The sequence below is a fragment of the Geotrypetes seraphini genome, chromosome 2, assembly GCF_902459505.1.
Source record: "Geotrypetes seraphini chromosome 2, aGeoSer1.1, whole genome shotgun sequence".
NCBI lineage: Eukaryota > Metazoa > Chordata > Amphibia > Gymnophiona > Dermophiidae > Geotrypetes > Geotrypetes seraphini.
The window spans coordinates 314,024,998-314,049,806 of record NC_047085.1 but is presented as its reverse complement, the minus strand read 5'-3'; the positions used below and the strand labels follow the sequence as shown (position 1 = coordinate 314,049,806).

At 43.4% G+C, this 24,809-nt stretch overlaps 1 protein-coding gene across 2 annotated transcripts in view; it reads right to left on the bottom strand.

Moving 5' to 3' along the window:
• The window catches only part of PIK3R4 (phosphoinositide-3-kinase regulatory subunit 4), a 155,368-nt gene that overhangs the window by 43,751 nt on the left and 86,808 nt on the right, over positions 1–24,809 (bottom strand). For both annotated transcript variants that reach the window (XM_033930022.1, XM_033930023.1), the window contains 4 exons: positions 24,469–24,679; positions 16,180–16,345; positions 3,567–3,731; positions 1,850–2,061 (listed from right to left, as the gene is read on the bottom strand). In XM_033930022.1, coding sequence (XP_033785913.1) covers positions 1,850–2,061; positions 3,567–3,731; positions 16,180–16,345; positions 24,469–24,679 — 754 coding nt within the window. The remainder of the gene's footprint in view (positions 1–1,849; positions 2,062–3,566; positions 3,732–16,179; positions 16,346–24,468; positions 24,680–24,809) is intronic.

The window sequence follows — 24,809 nt, the reverse complement described above, 5'->3', positions numbered from 1 at the left end:
AGTTTTTTCTTTTTTTATGGGATATGAACCCCTGCGTTGAGGGAGATGAAATATTTAGGAGTTTTGTTGGATACTTCCCTATATAGGAAAGTACATCTCAAAGAAGTTGTTCAATGTGTACAATGGCTTTAGATATATTTCTTTGATTTCTCCATCAGTTTTGTGGGCAAAAGTTTAGGATTTTCATATATATCATGAAAGGTGCCATGACTGTCCTATGGCATGCTAGTTAAGGAACATCAGAGGGTGGCCTAATGGAAGATTCCCTTACTACTAAAAAGTCCAGCAGTTGTTTAGGATCAAAGAACAAATAATTGTGTCCTCCTAAAGCAGTGTTTTTCAACCTTTTTTGGGCAAAGGCACACTTGTTTCATGAAAAAAATCACGAGGCACACCACCATTAGAAAATGTTAAAAAATTTAACTCTCTGCCTATATTGACTATATATAAAGTAATTCTCTTGAATAGGAATCAAATAAACACAAAGAAAGTATTTTATAATTACTTTATTACGAAATAAAAATTATAAAAATTATAAAATACTTTATTCAGTGCGAAACCTGGGCCTATTTGGCTGAACACAAAGCTGATATTCTGGCTGGAATCGAAGAAAGACACACACGTAGCTCTTCGTCAACAGCTCTCAGTCTCTCTCTGTATTTGGTTTTTATAGCATACAAAAATAGACAAATATACCCTCCATCCTTTTTATTAAACCACAATAGCAGTTTTTAGCGCAGGGAGCTGCGCTGAATGTCCAGCGCTGCTCTTGACGCTCATAGGCTCCCTGCGCTAAAAACCACTATTGCGGTTTAGTAAAAGGTGACCATATTGTAAAATATAGACAGCAGATATAAATTCAGAACTGTGCATAGTAAGTGAAGGGAAGTTTTCATCTCTGGGAATTTACCCAGTTAACTATTAAGTTATTTGGGCAAATTCCTTTGAAAACTGTGGTAATACTGCCTCCACTTTGCTAAATTTAAAATAAAATCATTTTTCCTACCTTGTCTGGTGATTTCTGGTTGCACTTTCTTCTTCTGACTGTGCATCCAATCTTTCTTCCCTTCTATCAGCCTGTATGCTTTCTCTCCTCCACACCTCATTCCCTCCCCCAACTTTTTCTTCCTCTCTCCCTGACCTTTCTTTCTTTTTTTCTGTTTCTCTTCTTTCCTTCTGTTTCCCTGCCTGCCCCCTTTCTTTCTTTCTCCCTGCCGTTCCCCAAGCCACTGCCACTGCCATCGGGGAACAGGACCCACCAATGGATAACAGGCCCCAAAGCCGACGCCGACGCATGCTCTCCCTGACGTCAATTCTGCAATCGGAGAGGAAGTTCCGCCCAGCCAGGCAGCGATTGGCTGGCCCGAACTTCCTCTCCGACTGCAGAATTGACGTCGGGGAGAAGAAGACTTATCGGCTCGATAGATTAGATCGCCAAGACAAAGTGAGTCCTGGGTGATCGACTCACTTTGCCTTGGCGAGCTACTGGCGCCCCTGCCTCGGGCCCCCTGTCAGCTCCGGGCCCGGCGGCCCTGCGGCACACCAGGCAACATCTAACAGCGGTTGAAAAACACTGTCCTAAAGTATCAAAACAATGACCCTCCCAATCCAAGAACTCTTGGAAATATACCAATAACTCTTTACTCCTGGCTTCAGTCATCATAAATGGGAAGTAAAATTTTAAAACAGTATTGTGGTCTAATTCTAGAGCAGAGTGTTATTCTAGATGTTATTGGTTCCAATGATGACTTGAAAGGAAGAACATTTTTAAGAGATTCTTTTCAAGTTACCTAAGAGGAACAAGGTAGGGACACAATAACAAACCAAACAGAAAATAATAAATGCTTACCAATGCAAAGCCAACACTGGTGAATATCTACTGCAAATGAGGTTATGAGACCTAACCTCAAATCATGCTTCAAGGTCCAGGCATTCGTAGAAGATCGGAGGTCCCAGCCAACTAATGAACCGTTAACAGTTGCATATGCCAAGACAGACTGAGCCCCAGAATTAAAATGATGCATATCAACTACACATCCATCATCCTTTGGATCTAAATACCTGAAGGGAAAAATTGCAGATGAGGAACTTATGGTTCATATTTTAATCTTTTAGAATTAGTTTTCAAGTAAGCTAGATTACTACTTTGGCATCTCTTTTGATATGGTAGAAGGGCTCCACATCTGGTGAGTTATAATTCTTCCATAAAGTTTATACAGGGGTGTTTCAAAAAGTAATAGCAAATTGAATTATATATCTCAAGATATTCAATTAGAGATAGAAATTATAAGTCATTTTTCTACATAATCACCCTCCTTTTCAACAGTTCTCACACCGTTGCACCAACTTCTCTATTTCACTGGGAAAAACATTTTTGGTTGTGCTTTCAGCCAGGAATGCACCGCTTCCAAATCTTTGTACTCTCAAAGCATCCTTCAAAAGTCCAAACACATGATAATCAGAGGGAGCAAGATCAGGGCTGTGTGGAGGATGCTGCAAGATCTGAAATATCAATCTCCAAACGGTATCAAGAGTTGCAGTGACCGTGCGTTATCATGAAGGAGAAGAATGCCTCTAGACAAGAGTCCTCTCTGACGGATCTGTATTTTTGGCTTCAGCTCCTCCTCTAACATTGCACTTTATTGGGCGCTATTCACTGTTTCACCCTTTTCCTGATAGTGCTCCAAAATTGGTCCATTCAAATCTCAGAAGAGAGTGAACAGGACCTTTCCAGCAGAGGGTTGAGACTTGAACAACTTCTTGACTGATGTGCGATGCCATTGTGAAGACTGCCTCTTGCTTTCAGGCTCATAGTGATGCACCTGGATTTTGTTCCTTGTAACATGTGCCAGAAAGCCTTCCCCTTCATAATTATACCACGCCAACAGACTGTGGAAGTCTGCACATGAATTATCTTCTGTTCCATCAGTAAGCATCCTAGGCACCCACAATGCACACAACTTGCGATACTTGAGAACCTCCATGACAATGAAATAATGACGTCAGCACAACCCACCTTCTCATCAGTGACGGCCATGCTGGAACGACTGTAGCATTCCTCATCAAGGATTAATGTTTGCCTATTTTTAAATGTATCTACCCACTTGTACATTCTTCTCTTGCCAATGCAGCATCTCCATACTGTTGCAACAATCTTCTATGAATTTCATGAGGTTTCACACCATCTGACCACAAAATTCTGATGACTGGTTGCTGCTTTGAGCACTGCCATTTTGTATATGGTGCCTTACCAAATAAGCATGCCATGCCATCAATTGGGTAATGCAAACACTTCCTCTAAGAATGTATCTTCCCTGGACAGGAGTTTGAAATGCCAGGGGTGTTCATTTCATGAAATACTGTCAATTTGCAGTTACTTTTTGAAACAACCTTATACTATAGGCCACAATTCCATTAGGTTTTAATGAGACAAGAGTTCAAATCACACAACAGGATTTTGGAGGTGTACAAATAAACGCTTATAATAAGGTCAAATACAACATTGCTGACATGAAACTTGTGTTTGTGCATTCTGCAACCTGAAGTATAGATGGGAGATGCAGTACCTGCTTTGAAGAGCATGAACCTTTGGTGATTTTGGTGGCTTAGAAGCCTCAATTGCTAGGAGTTGGATGGAACCATTATCTGAAGCTACAGCTAAGAGGTGAGAGCCTTGACAGAATGTAAGTGTCTTGACATGTCCGCCAATACGAGAGTATGTCAAAATTGACCTAAATGAAAGAAAGACAAATATAATTAGCAGGGAATTTGGACCATTTTTTTGCTGTATGGACAAGTATTTCATTGTAGAACTAAAATAGGACCTTTTTTTAACACTTAAATGTTTCTTTGCTTATTACATATCATATTTTTATTTCTATTTGTAACTGTTAAAAGGAATAAAACACATACATTGAAACAAGCTTTCATCCAAATTCAAAAAATATTTATAGTCTTGTTTAACAATTAATACAAATACAGCACAGCAGCACTGAAAACCTCTTATGAAAAAAGTCAATGTCATAAACAAGAATCCATCATACTCGGACAGAGGCATAGTACCAGATCAGAAACCTGGAATGGGATATACCCTATTTACAAAAACAAACAAACTCGTGGAGAGTTAATGTCCAAGATGAAGACTTTATTAGAACAAATAGGTAAGGGGCCGTGGCTTGGAAGCGTATGAGCACGGTCGGGTAAACGGTGAGCTCCGTCCTGACAGACCTTTTAAAGGATAAATAAGTTACAATTTTTTTTTTTTCCCCGTTTCATAAAGGTGAATTTACTATATTATGGCATCCGGGAAACAGGTAAAGGCTGATTCAGCTTTTACAGCAACGGGAAGCGCTAAAAGGTCAAAGCCTGAACCAGCAACCCTCTCGAAAAATCTGTTACCGAAGGACAATTTGGATAATAATGATATTCTTGCTGAGCTAGGGGCAATTAAAGAAATCGTATTGGACAACTCAAAGAAAATACAGGAAGTGAAAGAGGAAATTTCAATTCTTAATAAAAAAATGGAACTAGCTGAAAACAAAATGGAAAAATTAGAGAAAAGGATTGAGGCTACTGAAGCAGAAATACTTCAATTAAAAGCCCAATCATAAAAAGACTGAAATACACAGGAGCTGGAGGATTGTTGTAATAGGGAAAGTAGTAACCTGTGGATATTAGGTTTACCAGAAGGGGTAGAGAAAAATAACCCGACTTCCTTTTTGGAGAATCTCCTCCCTAAAATCCTGCCAATTAAAACAGTTTCCCTTAGAAATCGAAAGAGCCCATAGGACACCTTCAAAAAGAATAGAAAATCAAAGGGGATCGCATCCATTGATTTTCAAACTTTTAAGGCACCAACATGCATTGGAGATAATGCCAACTTGCAAAGGAGAATAAAAATGTAGTTTCAGGATACCCGTATTCACATAGTGTCAGACTTTGCGCGAGCAACCACAGCAAAAAGGATGAGATTTCTAGACTTAAGGCCACAATTGAGAAGCACTGGGGCCAAATATGGGGTTAATTTATCCTGCGATTACGAGGGTGACATACAGAAATAAAACAACAAATTTCGAGGAGCCAGAAGAATTGCAGGAATTTTTAAGGCAAATGGAGGAACCAATATCTTCATAAGCCCTACCGGTTTGTTTAGAGATATGAGAAGTTATTTGTTGATGTTTATTTGAGAGGGCTTACCTGGGGAAATTGAATGTGATAGATTTGATAGCTAAATATAGACATTTTGAGTCTGTCATTAGATAAGAGAAGTGGTTACAGTTTTAAAATTAAAGGTTTAACGGCTCATGAGATGAGATGTTGACGGTAGAATGTCAGAGACTGCATCTGTCTTGAATGTCACTGCAATAACTGATTTCTGAAATGGAAGCAGGAGAGAATCTTAATATGAAAGGAATTGCATGAAAGACAAATTTATGATACTAGTGTGACTATGTATTGAAGAATATGGCAGAGCATATAATCACCGAAAGATCAGTGAAAGTGAAAAGAAGGGGAAAAATTTTCTCTTTTAATGCGATATTGGAGAAGTATAATGAAAAATTACATGACGTATATCTCTTCATGATATTAGCCCTGTTTTCATTTTGGCAGAACGATTTTGTCTATTTCTTCTTGTTTCCCCCACCTGCACATCTTTTGATTTATTTAAACAACATCAACCTTATATGCTGGGAGGTCATATGAGGCTGATAAGTAGATCAAATTTTACTAGTCAGGAAAACTGAAATGGAATTTATAACTGGTTAAGAAGTTGATTGGAAACATCTGTTGGTTTATGCAGCTCATAAAGTGTGGATCTACTGGACAACTTTGGAGCACATGATAATAGACTGGTTATTAAATGCGATATTAATAGAGAGGAATTCAACTGTTTATTTTGCAGGTTTATAGATATAAATTTGTAGAAGTAGAAAGTATATTGAGAATTGAGATACTACTTAAAAAGAAATGATATTGAAATACTGGAAAATACATACTAAACTGATAAGTTAATGATTTATTTGTTTATTTAGATATATGTCTATTTATTGACTTAGATAGATATCCGAATGATGTATTAATTTCATTATTTATTTAATATGAGAGATCAATCACATTGATATAACAAAAGATTTTATAGTTAAAATAGTAAGATTTATTATTTACATTTTTTAATGATGGGTAATTAATTTTAGGATACGAGTTAAAAAGGTAAAATGAAATTGCTAATATTTAAGGGTGAGGTGTAAACTATGATTAGATATATAGGGTTGGGATACATTATTTACTATATCAATATACAGTGGAACCTTGGTTTACAAGCATAATTCGTTCCAGAAGCATGCTCGTAAACCAAATTACTCGTATATCAAAGTGAGTTTCCCCATAGAAAGTAAGGGAAACTCGCTTGATTTGTTTCCCCCCCCCCCACAAGGCCAATGGCACTGCTCTACCCCCCCAAGAACTGGCATTTCTCCCCCCCCCCATGTGATCCGCCATCCCCCCCGCGATCCAGAATCCCCCCGCTGCGATCCGACATCCTCCCTGTACCCATCACCCACCCGAACACATTGCTTACCCCTCATCTGGCACCTGGCACCAACGCACAGGACATGCCAGTGCCCGAAGATCTGTTGTCCTTTTTGCTGGGCCTTGAGCATATGCGCATGCTCAAGGCCTTAGTTCCTGTTCTCTCTGAGATTCTCGCAAAACACTCGCAAACCTGTGCACTCGTAAACCGAGGTACCACTGTATACTGTTTACTCTATTTTGGGATACTATTTAAATGATTCTTGAGGATCAACTTTAAGTTATTGATTAGCTTTGTTATTTTGAAATGGATAAAATATTAGATGAATTATTATGATTCTTTAAGTGACTTATTTCCGGAAAAGGATTTAAGGTTAGTCTGTCAGGGGTTTTCTCATTACCTGATCTAATATGTGTGTTTTCAAGTTTTCACTTTTTATAATAGGGTGGGTGAAAGGGAAGGTTTGGGTGGGTTGGGAGGGAGAAAATTTTATGTACAAAGTTTTAAAACTGGGAAAATGGTATATATTCAGGAGACTCAAAATAATAATATTATGAAACTTTTTTTTATTGGTACATAGAACAACAACTCACAGCTACAGAATGCAGAAAAGGATTGTAACACATCCCAAAACAGTCAAAGGAGGCCACCTCCCCCCCCCAAAGAGGACTGGACTCTGATGTCCTCTCAGGGAACGAAGAGACCCAAATACCCCCCAACAGGCCCGTACAACCCCTGTTCCCCCCCAAACCCCTCCTCCCCCCTACCCCAACAGAAAAGCATCCCAGGTCAGACAGGTGGTGCAGAATACAATTGCAATCTATTCACAATTTGACTACGACTTCGCGGCAGCAAACTGTCCAAGTAAGGAGACCAAGTGTGAATAAAGTCACTGCTCCTACGACGAGAGGAACAAGCCAGCCGGGCCTCCCAACTCAGCAACTCATGTAGTTTGTTTCTCCAATACCAAAAGGAGGGAGGAACATCGGCCAGCCAATGATTCAAGATACACTTCTTCCCTAAAATATAACATTTGCTCAAAAACAATTTTTCAGCAGAAGAAAAAACAGAAAAGGCAGAGAAGTGAGCAAACAACATGTGATAAACAGAAAGAGGGACAGGAACCCGAAGAAGGCCCTGCAGGAAGGAGGCCAAGGCCCCCCAAAATCCCTGTATACTCTCACAACTCCAAAAGCCATGAAAGTAAGAATTCACTTCAGTGTGACAGGTGAGACAGAACTGGGTATCCACACACCCCATATAAAAGGCCCGGCTCTGGGAGGTATAGGCCCGCAACAGGGTCCTGTAATGGCACTCACGCAGTTCCGCATTAAATACTAAGGCCAGGACCCGGCGTATAGCGCGGAGCAACCAATCTGCCCCAAGCTCCTTCCCCAAATTCCTCCGCCAAGCCTCCAAAACGGAGGAAAAATCATAAGGAGGCCCCAGGGCCACAAGCCTCCTCTGAAAAAAAGAAACTGAGATCTGAGGTTCCGGATTCTCCCCCCCCCCTCCAAAAAAGCCCTAAATTGCGTCCCAAAGGATAATGAAAGGGAGGCTCTAGGAAGTGAGTGCACATAGTGCTGCAACTGACAATGCGCGTAAGCAAGACCAAGAGAGGGAAGACCCCCATGCTGTAAATCAACGCAGGACTGCAGATCCCCGCCTTCTCGCAAAACCTGAAAGAGAAATTCACATCCCTTAGCCCGCCATCGTCCAAAAATGGAAGGCACCAACCCCGGAGGGAAAGAAAGATTACCGGCCAGAGGCAACAACACGCTAACCCGGGGGTCCTGATGCCAAAGAGGAAGAATCCGCCGCCACACCTCCCAAAGAGGGCGGAACAAGACACTACGCCTACCAGGAATAGGCACCTCCACCAACCGAGCGTGAAGAAGAGACAAGAGATGAGCAGGATAGAAATAATCTCGCTCGAAGGAGATGTCCGTATAGAGAGCGGTACCCAAAGCCCAATCTCGAATATGCCGCAATAGACAAGCCCAGTTATAAAACCTGAGATTCGGCACCCCAAAGCCTCCCTAGACCCACGAGCCCACCAGTAAGCGCCACCTCAACTTAGGCTTCCGGCCCCCCCAACAGAACCGCGAGAGCAAAGAGTAAAAGGTCCGAATGTCCCGTTGCAAAAGACATAAAGGAAGCGTCTGCAGAACGTACAACCATCTAGGGAAGAGCACCATCCGAAAGAGATGTACTCTCCCCATCAGGGAGAGCGGCAAATCTCGCCAAGAAGCCAGAATTGATCCCATAGAAGTCAAGAGACGCGTAACGTTCAATCTATAAAGTTCCCGCACATCCATAGAAAGCCAAATTCCCAGATATCTAAAGGAAGAATCAGCCCATTTCAATGGAAAAGTCCCTCCCCAGGATTCCCGGAGCCCCGCCGAAGAGGCCAGCGCCTCAGATTTAGTCAGATTCAGTGCAAATCCCGAGAAGTCCCCGAATTCCCGAACGCTCTCCAAGAGAGTAGACAAGGAGCGGCGTGGATCAGACAAAAATACCAAAATATCATCCGCAAAAGCTGCCACCTTAAAATGCGTGGCCCCCAATTGAAGGCCACAGATGTCCACATTAGATTGCAGCTCCCGAATCAACGGATCCAAATAAAGAGCAAAAAGCAAGGGTGATAAAGGGCAGCCCTGGCGGATACCCCTACGAATTGGGAAGGGGGCCGAAAGGCCCCCGTTCACCGAGATCTGCGCCGTTGGATCACCATATAGCGCCTGAAGAGCATTGAAAAAGAAAGGGCCAAATCCGTACGCACGAAGCACAGCAAAGAGGAACCCCCACCCCACCCGGTCAAAGGCCTTTTCAGCATCAAAACTAATAAGTAGGGCGGGGGTGCCCTCCACGCCAGCCTTCTCCAAAGCCAACAAAATGCGACGAATGTTTTTGGACACCGGGCGAGCACGTACAAAACCCACCTGCTGATCAGACACCAAAGAAGGCAGCACCCGGGCCAGACGATTGGCCAATACTTTAGCCATCAATTTCGTTTCAAAATTCAGCAAGGAAATAGGGCGATATGATTCCGGCAAAACCGGATCCCGATCCGGCTTGGGAAAAACGATAATCTGCGCAAGGTTCAAATAACGGGGCAAAAAACCTTTAGCCACACTCAAATTAAAAATCTCCGACAAAATCGGGGCAATCTCGGAAACGAGCAGCTTATAAAATTCCCCCCGAAAACCATCGGGTCCCGGTGCCTTGCCCAACGGGCACGCACGAATCACACTCTCCACCTCCTCAGCCGTAAGAGGACAGTCCAACATATCCGAGTCACTGATCGATAGGCGGGGCAAATCCAAACTATCCAAATAGACCTTACCATCAAGGAGGTCCGGGTCAGGCGCCCCAGCAATAGGGAAAAAAGTAGGGGTAGCTATTCTTATAAATAAGAAATGTACAGGTAATTTTCATTTAATTGGTTCAGATCCCCTAGGAAGATAGGTACATGTAGATATGAGTATGGGAAATAATACCCTGGCATTATTTAATGTGTATGCTCCCAATTCAAACCAAAATGAATTTTTTAAAACACTACAGCAATTGATACTCCCACTGGATGCTTCTAAAATAGTAGTGGCTGGAGATTTTAACGCTGTTATGGACCCATTGATGGATTTAAAAAAACTGAGCAAATGTATGAAATCATTAAGATTAGATAATTTGGTATATTCTTGTGATTTGAAAGATATATGGCGAATACTTCATTTTAATGATCAGGAATTTTCCTTTTGTTCACATGTTCATAAGTCTTTTTCAAGAATTGATTATATTTTTGTCTCAAATCAAATAGTTCAGCAGGTGACAAAGGCCTCCATAGATCCAATCATTTTGTCTAATCATGGTGGTATATGGATTTAATTTAAATTTGCTTAACAAGAAAATAATAGATCTGTATGGAGATTCGATAATACATTGCTTGCGGATACAAAGTTCCTTGAAGAATTTCAATTAAAAATTAATGAATTATTTCAAATTAATATATCAGAAGAAATCTCCATGGAAAGTGTATGGGATGCCTTTAAGGCTACCATGAAAGGTAATATTATTTCATATTCTGTGTTTATTAGAAAAGAACTTAAACAATTTTCTAATTTGTAAAAAGAAATTAAAAATCTAGAGTCTAGATTGATCGATAAATGGGAGCAAAGTACTCTACAGGCTTTATTAAAAGCAAAGGGTAAATATAATGAAATATCTTCAAAATTGGTAAGGAAAGATTTGTTTTATCAGCAGACTCTGTATTATGGAAACTCAAATAAGGCTGGAAGATTATTGGCAAATTATCTTAAAGCAAAGAAAAGAAGAACAAAAATTATTGCAATTAAGGATGATAAAAGTTTTACACATATTTAAATTGGAGTTATTTTAAATCAATTCCTAAATTTTTATAAAAACTTATTTTCTTCTGAGCCTTATGACAATAGGGAAAAGGATGGATTAGAATTTTAGAAGTTAATTAATGGACCAAAGATTCCTAAACATATTAAAAGAAGTTTAGATGAGCCTATATCATTAAAAGAATTGGAAACAGTGCTGAAGTCTCTAAGAGTTGGATCCGCTCCAGGTGGTGATGGTTTCACGGTAGAATTTTATAAATCATTTCAAATTACTTTGTTACCTCATTTATTAAATTTATATCAATCTCAACTAACTAAAGGTTGCATTATAGGTACTATGGCAGAGTCATTAACTATAGTTTTGCCAAAGCCAAATAAAGATCCCACTTTGGTTTCAAACTACAGGCCTATTTCATTAATCAATGTTGATGGAAACTTTTGGCTAAGATATTGGCTTTACGCTTAGCCAAGGCTCTCCCTTTTATTATTGATATGCACCAAACTGGGTTTGTTGCTAAGAGACATTCATCTAATAACACCAGATTGGCTTTTCAAATGTTGAATTTAACAAAAGCCATGAAAGATCCGGCTTTTTCTGTGTCCTTGGACGCAGAGAAGGCCTTTGATCGGGTGGAATGGACCTTCATGTATCAATCTATGGAATGGTTTGGAATAGGTTCAGGATTTATACAAATGATTCAAACATTGTATAGCTCCCCTCTGCTAGATTGTATATTAATAATAATGTTTCAGAACATTTTAATTTGCAGAGGGGGTTGGCAAGGCTGCCCCCTGTCTCCTTTGCTTTTTGATATTGTTTTGGAACCCTTATTAGCTATTCAACAAGTAAAGGAGATACAGGGTATTCCTTATTCAGATCGGGAATACAAGGTCTCTGCGTATGCAGATGATATACTGCTTCATTTCAGAAATCCTGAAACAACCATTCCATGCTTACTTGAATTGATTGAGAAATTTGGAAAATTCTCAGGATACAAGATAAATTGGAGTAAATCAGAAGTTCTTCCATTAAACGTGCATTGTACAAAAGGATTGTTTGATTCATTTTCTTTTGTATGGAAAGAAGATGGTTTAAAATATTTAGGAATTTGGATAAAAAATACGATGGAAGACACAATGAAAGAGAATGAAAAATCTTTATTGCAGAAGGTAACAGAAATGTGCAAGCAATGGAATCCTTTACATCGTTCTTGGTGGTGGAGAGTCCAAACGATTAAAATGATGATACTGTGGTTTGTTATCAAATGAGTATGTTACCAGTTTTTTTTAGAGGGTCCTTTTATAAAAAATTAAACAGTATTCTTACAAAATTTGTTTGGCTAGGTAAAACTCCTAGAATCGCTTTAGTATCTACAAAAACCAATTACAGAGGGTGGGGTAAATTTTCCCAATTTTTATAGGTATCATCAAGCCTATATCTTATGCCAGGGTATGTATTGGGTCCTCCCAGAGCTCATAGATAAATACCCCAGACTGGCTATGGTTGGAATGGCGACTCATGTTTCCCCTACGTTTATGTCATGTTCTCAGTATCAAAATGCCTAGATTATATAAGGAAAACAGAATATTAATGGATACATGGAAAACATTACGATATATTAGTAACTTAACACCAGTTCCAGTATATAAATCAACAAATCAGACTATATGGCTAAACTCCAAGATTCAAATTGGCGGATTTAAGGTCATCTGGAAGCATTGGATGATTGCAGGGATACATATTTTGGATGATGTTATTTTAAATAGTAAACTGCTTGATTTTTCACAGTTGCAATATAAATATGGCCTCAATAATTTGCAAAGTTTTAAATGGATGCAATTGAAGCAGGCCATTTAGGCGGGGTTCCCTGAATGGAAAACTCTTAACAATCAATATAGTTTAGAGTTCTTATGCTTTCAGGTGGACTTCCTTGGACATCAGGCCACACAGTGATATAAATTGATAAACGGATTAGTTAAAAAGAAGCCTAAAAATGGTCTTAGAGATATTTGGAGCATTGAGATTAAGCATCAAATTACTGCGTCTCAATAGCCACGAATTTGGTCTTGGAGGATGAGATCTACAGTGTCCACATCTGTGAGACAAACTTGGCTTTTTCTCTTACATAGAGCTTTTTGGACCCCAGTTAGATTACAAAAATTTAATAGTTCCAAGTTTAATAGATACTGGCATTGTAATCTCGAAGTTGGGACTCTAGATCATTTATTATTCTACTGTCCCTTTATTTTAGCCTTTTGGAAATCAATTGTTTATTGGAGAATCCTGTGGCTCTGTCTTATGATACAATTCTATTTGGTATGTCAATGAGAACACAGAGCCAAATTTCAACAAAAACATAATTAGCTTTTATTGATTATGAAAGGGGTCGCCATACAATATATCACATCTAATTGGAAGAATTGGAGTAGACTCAATTATTGTTTCTGGTGGAACTCGTTATGTCAAGTTTATAAAATGGAAAGAACAATTGCGTTACAAAAAGGAAATTATAATAAATTTAAAGAGATCTGGGGGCCATTGACAAAATTTTACAATGAATGAATACCATTTTTCCAATACAAATATAAATGCACAAGAAGGGTGGGGGGAGAGAGTTCTGAATTTGGGTAAATTTTGGTTCTTTGGTTAAGATTTCTTCTTTGATATATTTGATTTGATATAATGTGGAAGGGATGGGAGGGAAGAGATCAATATGTATTAAGGTTATGTATTAAGGTTAAAATGATAAAAAATTCAAGTGATTTATACATTTCAATATGTCAATTAATTATACACTTGTTGTAAGAGATAAAATGAATAAAGAATTTTTTAAAAAAGAACAAATAGATAAACCACATTAAAATGTCTAAGGCCTGAACCACTGAGAACATATGGGCCCAACATGGTCCATGTTTCGACACTATTGTCTTCCTCAGGGGTCCCTATATGCAAGCTTGTGGATTAAATAAAAACGATAGCTCCTGTGCCGGTGAGCAGCAGGTAATCTGCCAGAACGGGGAAGAAAAAAACTGGTTGCTGCAGGTATGGGGACAAGGCCATTCAACGCCCCATGGAGCAATGAATGACCTTGTCCCTGTAGTTAAGTATCTTGCACGTGTTGCCTCACTTATCACCCTTCCCAGTCAGAGTCCTCACGATGACACAGTCCAGCAGCCCTCTCCCTCCCGATCGTCATGGTCTGGTCATTTCTTCCCCTCATTGGGGCATTTTCCTCCCTCCCTCTCTTCCTTTCACTTCCACTGGCAATTTTCAGTTTTCTCTCTCCGAGCGGCCCAAGCCTTTTCATAAGTCACGAACACAGCTGCCCTGAAACTTCTCTGATACAAGCCGCCCAAGCAGAAACAGGAAGTTGCATCAGAGGAGAAGTTTTGGAGAAGCCGCACGCACGACTTCTGAAAATGCTTGCAAGTGTGTTGTGAAATACTTGGGTTTAAAATACGTTTTTTTACAGCCTTAGCATCTGAAAACATTTCTAGAGTTGAAGTGATTTGCCAAATGATAAGACATACCTCTTCACCTAAACCCCTACCTTTGACCGATAGACTACAAAGAAATGTATATTGGTACCAGAACCCATATGTGTCACATAATGATATCTTGTATCATACACTGTAACTTTCTGTTTTTCAAATTAGGATATAATTTGTACTGAAAACCTTGCACCGTTAAGGACAATTATAGCAAATTGTAACCAGTAAACTGTATATTTTGCATATTAATATTAGATCCTAGTATGTATCAAGTTAGGATAAAAACTTGAATCGTAAGCTTATACAGAAATTATGTATGTTAAACCTGTAACATGTTCTGAGCTCCTGGGAGACAATGGGATAGAAATCTAAATAAATAAATAAAATAAAATAATCTTGGGCACCTGGCAAAAATACCAGCATTTTCAGTGGTATTACCCATTCATTTTTGTTGGCAATAGTACACACAGAAATTTCAGTCTGAAACCCCTGTGCCTGCTTTTGTAGGTTTATATCTTACATTGCTTAAGCCTGCAAAGCAAATGAATTAAGCCAGCTGGAGCTGAAGAGAGATATCAAGTTCTAAGTTTATTATAAATTTGATTGATCGCTTATTCAAAATTCTAAGTGATGAACACATCAGTAAAATTACAAAATTTAAGGGGCAACAAAACAAACAAAGAACTAAACCTTACGAAACATATTAAAACAAGAGGAAAGGATGGGAAAAGAAATACAAATTGTTGATAGGAGAGAAGACAATTATGGTAAAAAAACAAGGGAGAGATCAATGAACCTCAGAGAAGTTATGGAATTGGAATGAAATTCCTAGTCAGTTTTGAAAGGGAACCTCTACACAGCATTTCTGTTTTATGTGAAATCTGTTTTTATTAAGCAACAACCAGATCACAACGACACAGCAGGGCAAAAACATTTCAAATATAGAAAACAGAGCTCCCTACCCCCAAGAGGACTGGACTCTGATGTCCTCTCAGGTTACATAGTAGCCCAACCCCCCCAAAAAACCCCGCCCATCACCCCCCCCCCCAACCCCACCCCCCTACATCAGACAGGCGGAATAGAATATGCATGTAGGCTATTCAAGATACGACTGCGCATCCGGGGAGACAAACTGTCCAAATAAGGAGTCCAAATGTGCACAAAGTCTCTACTCCAGCGGCGAGAGGAAGAAGCCAGGAGGGCCTCCCATCCAAAAAGGGCATGTAATTTATTCCGCCAATACCAAAAGGAGGGAGGAACCTCCGCCAGCCAAAAATTCAAGATACATTTTTTCCCCAAAATATAACATTTGCTCAAAAACAATTTCTCCGCAGATGTGTACACAGAAAACAAGGAAAAATGAGCAAATAACATATGATTAACAGAAACAGGAACAGAAACTCGCAAGAGACCCTGAAGAAAGGAAGCCAGGGCCCCCCAAAAGCTCTGAACACTCTCACATCCCCAAAGACCATGAAAATAAGAATTCACCTCCGAATGGCAGGTGAGACAATAAGGAGTATGGACACATCCCATATGGTAGGCCCGGCTCTGGGAAGCATAGGCTCTCAGCAAGGTCCGAAAATGGCATTCACGAAGTTCCGCACTGTGCACCAAAGCACCCAATACTTTTGCACCTGCTAGCTCCATGGGGAGATTCACAACTACCCTCTCTATTGTTTGTTTATGCTGCCAGTTGGGAGTCCTAGTTGACTCAGCCCTGCCACAGAAAGTGGTCAGTTTGAGCTGCTATGAAACTGAAGTGCCATTTCTTTAATTATGTACAGTACCAACCTGGTTGTGGTGGTTTTTCCTTCCATTTTTTGACTGTTCCAGATTTTCACAGTTCCATCATTTGAGCAGGTAGCAAAAATGGATTGTTCATCTGAGACCCGAATGCGATTCACTGGAGATTTATGTTCATGAAGATGCGCTACCAGCAAACCTTTAGGCCGCCATCCTAGAGAAAAAAAAAGTGGAAACAATTATAAAAAATAAAATTGTGAAAAATGTAGACAAACATGATTTAATGGGACAGAGTCAGCATGGGTTCAGCCAAGGAAGGCCTTGTCACAACAATTTGCTTGACTTCTTTAAAGGTGTGACTAAACATGTGGATAAAGGTGAGCTGGTTGATGTATATCTAAATTTTCAGAAAACGTTTTTGACAAAGTTCCTCATGAGAGGCTCCTGAGAAAATTAAAGAGTTATGGGATAGGAGGAAGTGTTCAGTTGTAGTTTAGGAATTGGTTATCGGACAGAAAATAGAGGGTAGAGTTAAAAGGACTTTTTCCTCAATGGAGGAGGGTAAATAGTGGATTGCCACAGGGATCTGTACAAGGACCGGTGCTATTTAATTTATATATAAATGATCTAAAAATTGGAACAAGCAAAGTGATTAAATTTGCAGGTGACACTAAACTGTTCAAAGCTCTTAAAACGCATGTGTACTGTGAAAAATTGTAGGCAGACCTTAGGAAATTGGAAGACTGGGCATCCTAGCGGCAGATGAAATTTAATGTGGACAAATGCAAAGTGATGCACATTGGGAAGAATACTCCAAATCATAGTTACCAGATGCTAGAGACCACTTTGGAGGTCAGTGCCCAAGAAAAAGATCTGGGTGTTATTGTAGACAATAAGCTGAAACCTTCCACTCAATGTGCAGCAGCAGCAGCCAAAAAAGCAGCCTTCCACCCAATGTGCAGCAGTGGCCAAAAAAGCAAACATGATGCTAGGAATTATTGGAAAAGGGATGGTAAACAGGACTAAGAATATTATAATGCCTCTGTATCACTCCATAGTGAGACCTCACCTTGAGTGTTGTGTTCAATTCTGGTTACCTTATCTCAAAAAAAAGATATAGCAGAACTAAAAAAGGTTCAAAGAAGAGCAACCAAAATGATAAACGGGATGGAACTCCTCTTGGATGAGGAAAGACTAAAGAGGTTAGGGCTCTTCAGTTTGGAAGAGAGACGTCTGAGGGGAGATATGATTGAAGGCTACAAAATCCTGAGTAGTGTAGAACGGGTACAAGTGGATCAATTTTTTGCTCCATCAAAAATTACAAAGACTAGAGGACACTTGAAGTTACATGGAAATACTTTTAAAACCAACAGGAGGAAATGCTTTTTCACTCAGAGAATAGTTAAGCTCAGGATTGCACTGCAAGAGGATGTGGTTAGAGCATTTAACATAGCTTGTTTTAAAAAGGTTTGGACAAGTTCCTGGAGGAAAAGTCCATAGACATGGAGGAAGCCACTGCTTGCCCTGGATCAGTAACATGTAACATTGCTGCTGTTTGAGGTTTTTCTGTGTATTGTGACTTGGATTGGCCGCTGTGGGGATGGGATACTGGGCTAGATGGACCATTGGTCTGACCCAGTAAAGCTATTCCTATGTCATGGGCAGGGTAGCACAGAGCCATCCAAAACACCTGTGTGCCCTAAGCAGACCCAGAAATGGACCTATATTCCTTGCCCAGAAGGTGCCAGGGCATCCCAAACCCACGAGAACGACAGGGATGTGGGTAAAAGTAAAAACTCTAAAATTAACAGGAGAGAGGTTAGCTGTCAAATCAGACCTTGGGGTGCAGTTTACTGAGAGGAGAGTAAAGCCTTATCAAGGTGTGCCCCACTACACCCAGGAAAGAGAGGCACTCAAAGACAGGCAGCAGGCTTGCCAGAATAACTTAGAGGAAAGTTTTAGCCTTCAGGAAAAGGATGACATGGAAATGCTGGATGCTGTCGAGAGCAGTGTAGAGTCCTCATTAGAACAGCCCCAGCCTATGGAAGTTACTCCAGAGTGGGAAAGTGATCTCCAGAATGTTTAGTGTCCCTCAGCTCAACAATGTCTGTGGAACACCATACTACACCTTCACAACAGTGTACTTAAAGCACAGTTACTTACCGTAACAGGTGTTATCCAGGGACAGCAGGCAGATATTCTTTACGCATGGGTGACGTCACCGACGGAGCCCACGGTACGGACCTTTTTACTAGAAAGTTCTAGTTGGCCGCACCGCGCGTGCCTTCCCGCCCGACGGAGGAGTGCGTGGTCCCCAGTTAGTATAAGCCAGCTAAGAAGCCAACCCGGGGAGGAGGGTGGGACGTAAGAATATCTGCCTGCTGTCCCTGGATAACACCTGTTACGGTAAGTAACTGTGCTTTATCCCAGGACAAGCAGGCAGCATATTCTTTACGCATGGGTGACCTCCAAGCTAACACAGAGGGAGGAGGGATGGTTGGCCATTATGAAAATAAATTCTGAAGTACAGATTGGCCGAAGTGCCCATCCCGTCTGGAGAAAGCATCCAGACAGTAGTGAGTAGTGAATGTGTGAACTGAGGACCAGGTGGCCGCCTTGCAGATTTCCTCAATGGGTGTGGAACGGAGGAAAGCAACAGAAGCGGCCATAGCTCTTACCCTGTGGGCCGTGACAGCACCGTCTAGTGACAGACCGGCCCGAGCGTAACAGAACGCGATGCAAGCTGCAAGCCAGTTGGATAGCGTCCGTTTAGAGACCGGTCGACCCAAACGATTCGGGTTGAAGGTCAGGAAGAGCTGAGGGGACAAGCGGTGAGCCCTTGTACGATCGAGATAGTAAGCCAGGGCACGCTTGCAGTCAAGACTGTGCAATGCCTGTTCTCCGGGATGTGAATGAGGTTTCGGGAAGAACACAGGCAAAACAATGGACTGGTTGAGGTGAAAGGCTGAGACCACCTTTGGAAGGAACTTTGGATGGGTGCGCAGAACCACCTTGTCATGGTGAAAAATAGTGAACGGTGGATCGGCAACCAGTGCATGAAGCTCACTAACCCTCCTGGCAGAGGTGATGGCAATGAGGAAAAGAACCTTCCATGTCAGAAATTTGAGCGAAGTTGTGGCAAGTGGCTCAAAGGGAGGTTTCATGAGGGCAGACAAAACCACATTCAGGTCCCAGACGACCGGAGGAGGCTTCAGAGGTGGTTTGATGTTGAAGAGGCCCCTCATGAATCGGGAAACCAGAGGGTGAGCCGTGAGAGGTTTTCCTAGGACAGGCTCATGAAATGCCGTGATGGCACTGAGATGGACTCTGATTGAGGTAGACTTGAGGCCTGCGTTGGACAGGGAGAGTAAGTAGTCCAGAACAGTTTCCACCGCTAAGGAGGTGGGATTGTGATGATGACGGAGGCACCAAGAGGAGAACCTGGTCCACTTCTGATGGTAACATTGGAGGGTGGCCGGTTTCCTGGAGGCGTCCTAAATGAGACGGACAGGCTGAGACAGATTTCCTGAAGAGGTCAGCCCGAGAGAAACCAAGCTGTCAGGTGGAGGGAAGACAGATTGGGATGTAGTAGAGACTGATGTTGCTGTGTAAGTAGAGTAGGAAACACAGGTAGAGGAATGGGCTCCCTGGAGCTGAGTTGAAGTAGAAGGGAGAACCAGTGTTGACGAGGCCACCGGGGAGCTATGAGGATCATGGTGGCTCCGTCCCTGCGGAGTTTGGATAAAGTCCGCAACATCAGAGGTAGAGGAGGAAAGGCATAGAGGAACCGATCCGTCCAGTCGAGAAGGAATGCATCCGGGGCCAGACGATGAGGCGAGAAGAGTCTGGAGCAGAACTGGGGCAGCTGATGGTTGTGAGGAGCTGCGAATAGGTCCATCTGCGGAGTGCCCCAGCGAGCAAAGATGGAGTGGAGCGTGGGAGGATCCAAAGTCCACTCGTGAGGTTGAAGGATGCGGCTGAGATTGTCGGCCAGGGAGTTCTGTTCGCCCTGGATGTAGACAGCCTTGAGGAAGAGACTGCGGGCCGTGGCCCAGGTCCAAATGCGAAGAGCCTCCTGACAAAGGAGGCGAGATCCGGTGCCGCCCTGTTTGTTGATGTAGTACATGGCAACTTGGTTGTCCGTGCACAGAAGCAGAACCTGAGGGCAAAGAAGGTGCTGGAAGGCCTTGAGAGCATAGAACATGGCTCGTAGTTCCAGGAAATTGATGTGATGGAGACGCTCCTGCGGGGTCCAAAGACCTTGGGTGCGTAGGTCTCCCAGGTGAGCTCCCCATGCATAAGGGGAGGCATCCGTGGTGATGATCATGGAATGCGGGGGCAGATGAAAAAGAAGGCCCCTGGAAAGATTTGAGGAGTCCAACCACCATTGTAGAGATCGCTGAAGAGACGATGTCACAGAGATGGGATGAGAAAGAAGATTCGAGGTCTGTGACCACTGGTTGGCCAGAGTCCATTGAGGTGTTCTGAGGTGGAGTCGTGCCAGGGGAAGCACATGTACCGTCGAGGCCATGTGGCCCAGGAGGACCATCATTTGTCTGGCAGAAATGGAGTGATGAAGGAGCACCTGACGACACAGGCGGAGCAGAGTTCGCTGACGATCGGAGGGGAGAAACGCCCTCATTAGTGTGGTGTCGAGAACCGCTCCGATGAACTGAAGTCGCTGTGTGGGAAACAGATGCGACTTGGGGTAGTTGATCTCGAACCCCAGAAGATGGAGGAGAGAGATGGTATGATGAGTGGCTTGTAGCACAAGTGGAGACGTAGGTGCTTTCACTAACCAATCGTCCAAGTAGGGAAACACCTGGAGGTTGTGAGACCTGAGGAAGGCCGCCGCCACAATGAGGCATTTGGTGAACACTCTGGGAGATGATGCCAGGCCAAAAGGTAGCACCTTGTACTGATAATGGCGATGGTGCACCTGGAATCGTAGGTAGCGACGTGAGGATGGATTGATTGGGATGTGAGTGTAGGCCTCCTTGAGGTCCAGGGAACATAGCCAGTCGTTCCGAGAGAGATGCGGGTACAGCGTGGCAAGGGAGAGCATTCTGAACTTCTCCTTGACGAGACACTTGTTGAGGTCCCGGAGGTCGAGAATGGGACGTAGGTCTCCTGTCTTTTTTGGAACTAGAAAGTAACGGGAGTAGAATCCCCGGCCCCTTTGTTCCAGAGGTACTTCTTCGATGGCATTGAGTAGAAGGAGGGAGTGGACCTCCCTCAGGAGGAGGGGGGTTTGAGTTGAAAGAGAAGCAGACTCTACGGGAGGATTGTCTGGTGGAAGAGTCTGGAAGTTGAGAGAGTAGCCGTGGCGGATGATGTTTAGGACCCACTGGTCCGATGTGATGACCTCCCAACGGCTGATGAAGATGTGGAGCCTGCCTCCGATCGGCTGAGGAAGAGGCAATGAGGGTGGAAGACTGGCTAAGCCCTGGAGAGAGGAGTCAAAAGGGCTGAGATGGTTTGGCAGGAGGAAGAGCCTTGGCCGGTTGATTAGACTGGGCACGAGCCTGGGTGTGCTGGTGTTGGCGGGCCCGCCTAGGTTGCTGTGGAGGTGGATTGAGCGGCCTAGCGGAGAACCTGCGTTGATATGAGGTTTGTGGCCTGTAAGGACGAGCAGGTGGAGCCTTTTTCTTAGGTTTTATGAGAGTGTCCCATCTGGTCTCATGGGCAGAGAGTTTTTGCGTGGTGGTATCCAGGGACTCTCCGAATAATTCATCACCAAGACATGGGGCGTTGGCTAATCGGTCTTGATGGTTGACGTCCAGATCAGAGACCCTGAGCCAGGCCAGGCGGCGCATGGCCACGGCGATGGCAGATGCACGGGAGGTGAGCTCAAAAGAGTCATAGATAGAGCGCACCATAAATTTTCTTAGTTGAAGCAGGCTAGAGACGTGCTGTTGGAAAAGTGGAACCTTATGCTCTGGCATGTACTTTTGCATGGCGGAGAGTTGCATTACCAGATGTTTGAGGTAGAATGAAAAATGGAACGAGTAGTTGTTTGCCCTGTTGGCAAGCATGGCATTCTGATAGAGCCGCTTGCCAAACTTGTCCATAGTTTTGCCCTCTCTGCCAGGAGGGGTGGAGGCATAGACACTGGAGCCCTGAGTCTTTTTTAAAGTGGACTCCACCAGGAGAGACTCATGAGGGAGTTGGGGTTTATCAAATCCTGGGATTGGTATAACCCTATAGAGGCTGTCCAATTTACGGGGGGCCCCAGGAACAGTCAGCGGGTTCTCCCAATTTTTATAAAAAGTTTCCCGTAAGATATCATGCACGGGTAACTTTAGGAACTCTTTGGGAGGTTGATCGAAATCTAATGCCTCCAGGAAAGCTTGTGACTTCTTAGAGTCAGATTCCAGAGGCAAAGACAAAGCACCCGACAACTCCCTGAGGAATTTTGAGAAGGAAGATTGTTCAGGTTTAGATGCGGTATCGGGTGCCGAAGGCTCTTCATCCGACGACGATGCATCCTCCTCGGTACCGGTAGGGGATTGTTCCCATAGGTCCGGGTCTCTGACATCGGTATGTGCGTGTCGAGAGACTGGAGTGGAAGGCTCGGCATGGTGAGTTTTAGACAAAGACTTGCCTGAGCGTACCGAGACATTACCGGGTGATGTAGACCTGTGTCTGTCTCGGTCCCGAGAAGTACGGTGCCGGTCAGAGTCGTGGGGAGACCGGTGCCCTGCCCGGTCCCGAGGAGGATCGGTCGTCGTCAAGGCCATAGCCTCGGCATGGGAATGGAGATGCGGTGCCGAGAGAATGGGCATGGAGGAGTCCATAGGTACCGAGGGAGTGGATACCGGTTGGACGGTATGGGGCTCGGGCCGGTCTGGTACCGAGAGCAGCGGTGCCAAGATAGAGGGTAAGAGCTGCTTAAGTTGCTTGTGGAGTTGTTCCTGCAACTTGTCCTGGAGGATGGCCGCAATGCGGTCATCCAGGGGAGGCACCGGAACCACTTTTTTCTTCTTTGGTTCCATGGGTGCCGCTCTACACTCCGGCGATGAGGGGGCCGATGACGAGGCACTCACCGAAATCGGAGTGGAGCGTTTTTTGGCTCGGCGTGGAGCCGAAAGGACTGGTGTCGTCCCCGAAGTGGGAGGGCGCTCAAGGGTGGAAGGCTTCTTAGCCGGCTTACCTGGCGCCGGGGGCGCCGATGTCGACTCAGGCGGTGTCGAAGTGGTCGGTGTCGATTTCGACGGTGCCGCAGATGAAGAGGTCGAATCCATAGTCGGGCCGGTGCCGAAAAGTAGATTTTGTTGGATTTGACGATTCTTCAAAGTGCGTTTTTTAAGAGTGGCACAGCGGGTGCAGGAATCCGCCCGATGATCCGGTCCCAAGCACTGTAAGCACCAGTTGTGTGGGTCAGTGAGGGAGATCGGGCGTGCACACCGCTGGCACTTCTTAAAACCGGGCTGCGGGGGCATGAATGGGAACACGGCCTCCGCAAAATCAAACCCCGAGGCCTGGATCGTGCTAACAGGCCCCGCCGGGGCAGGAACGAAAAATAAAGCAAAAAGAAAGGAATTTTTTTTTTTTTTTTTATAGAAAGAAAAAAGCACCCGAAGGTGAAAAAATCGAAAAAAGAACGCGAGCGGGAAGGCAAAAGGAGTATTTCAACGACGTTGAAAAACACACGTCTTCTTCGCTCCGCGGAAACGAAGAAACTGGGGACCACGCACTCCTCCGTCGGGCGGGAAGGCACTCGCGCACGCGCGGTGCGGCCAACTAGAACTTTCTAGTAAAAAGGTCCGTACCGTGGGCTCCGTCGGTGACGTTACCCATGCGTAAAGAATATGCTGCCTGCTTGTCCTGGGATAATTTAATGTACAAGCACATGTAAAGTATATTCTGGAAATATGGATGTTTCTTTTCAGTCTATTGAATCCTGGGGTTCATAGACAACGGCGCGAAAGACAAAAGCACGCGCCGACAATTGAGCGCAGTGCGCACCGCCGCGCCGCTCTAAATTACAGTTTTTAGGGGCTCCGACGGGGGGTTTTGTCGGGGAACCCCCCCAGTTTACTTAATAGACATTGTGCCAGCGTTATGGGGGTTTGGGGGGTTGTAACCCTCCACATTTTACTATAAACTGAACTTTTTCCCTAAACACAGGGAAAAAGTGAAGTTTTCAGTAAAATGTGGGGGGTTACAACCCCCCACAATGCGGCGCGATGTCTATTAAGTAAAGTGGGGGGTTCCCCCCCCACGCCCCCCGGAGCGCTAAAAACAGTAATTTAGAGCGGCGCGCGCTGCGCTCAATTGTCTGGGCGCACCTTTGTCCCGGCGTGCTTTTGACCTGACACCGAGTCCTGGGGTTACCTGGCGGAGGTGGCTTGCTTTCCCATTCAGCATTCTCCATCATCTGCTTGGCTATCCTTTCCGCACTGCACTGTTCTCGCTTCTGCTGCACTAATTGCTGGAGTTCTGTTTTGCATGTAGTGATGCGAATTTGACAGGTAGATGGTAAGGTCGTGCTGGTGAAAATCTGTGAAGTGTGCTTTCTAGGCAGCACAACTGTTCCATCAGTTGCCTTTAAATCACAATTAAAAAGATCACAAATCACAATTTAAATCGCAATTAAATCACAATTACCCTCTATCTACCAATCCTGGAAGACCAATCATAATTCATTCTCAGAAAAATTTTTACTTTGTAAATTA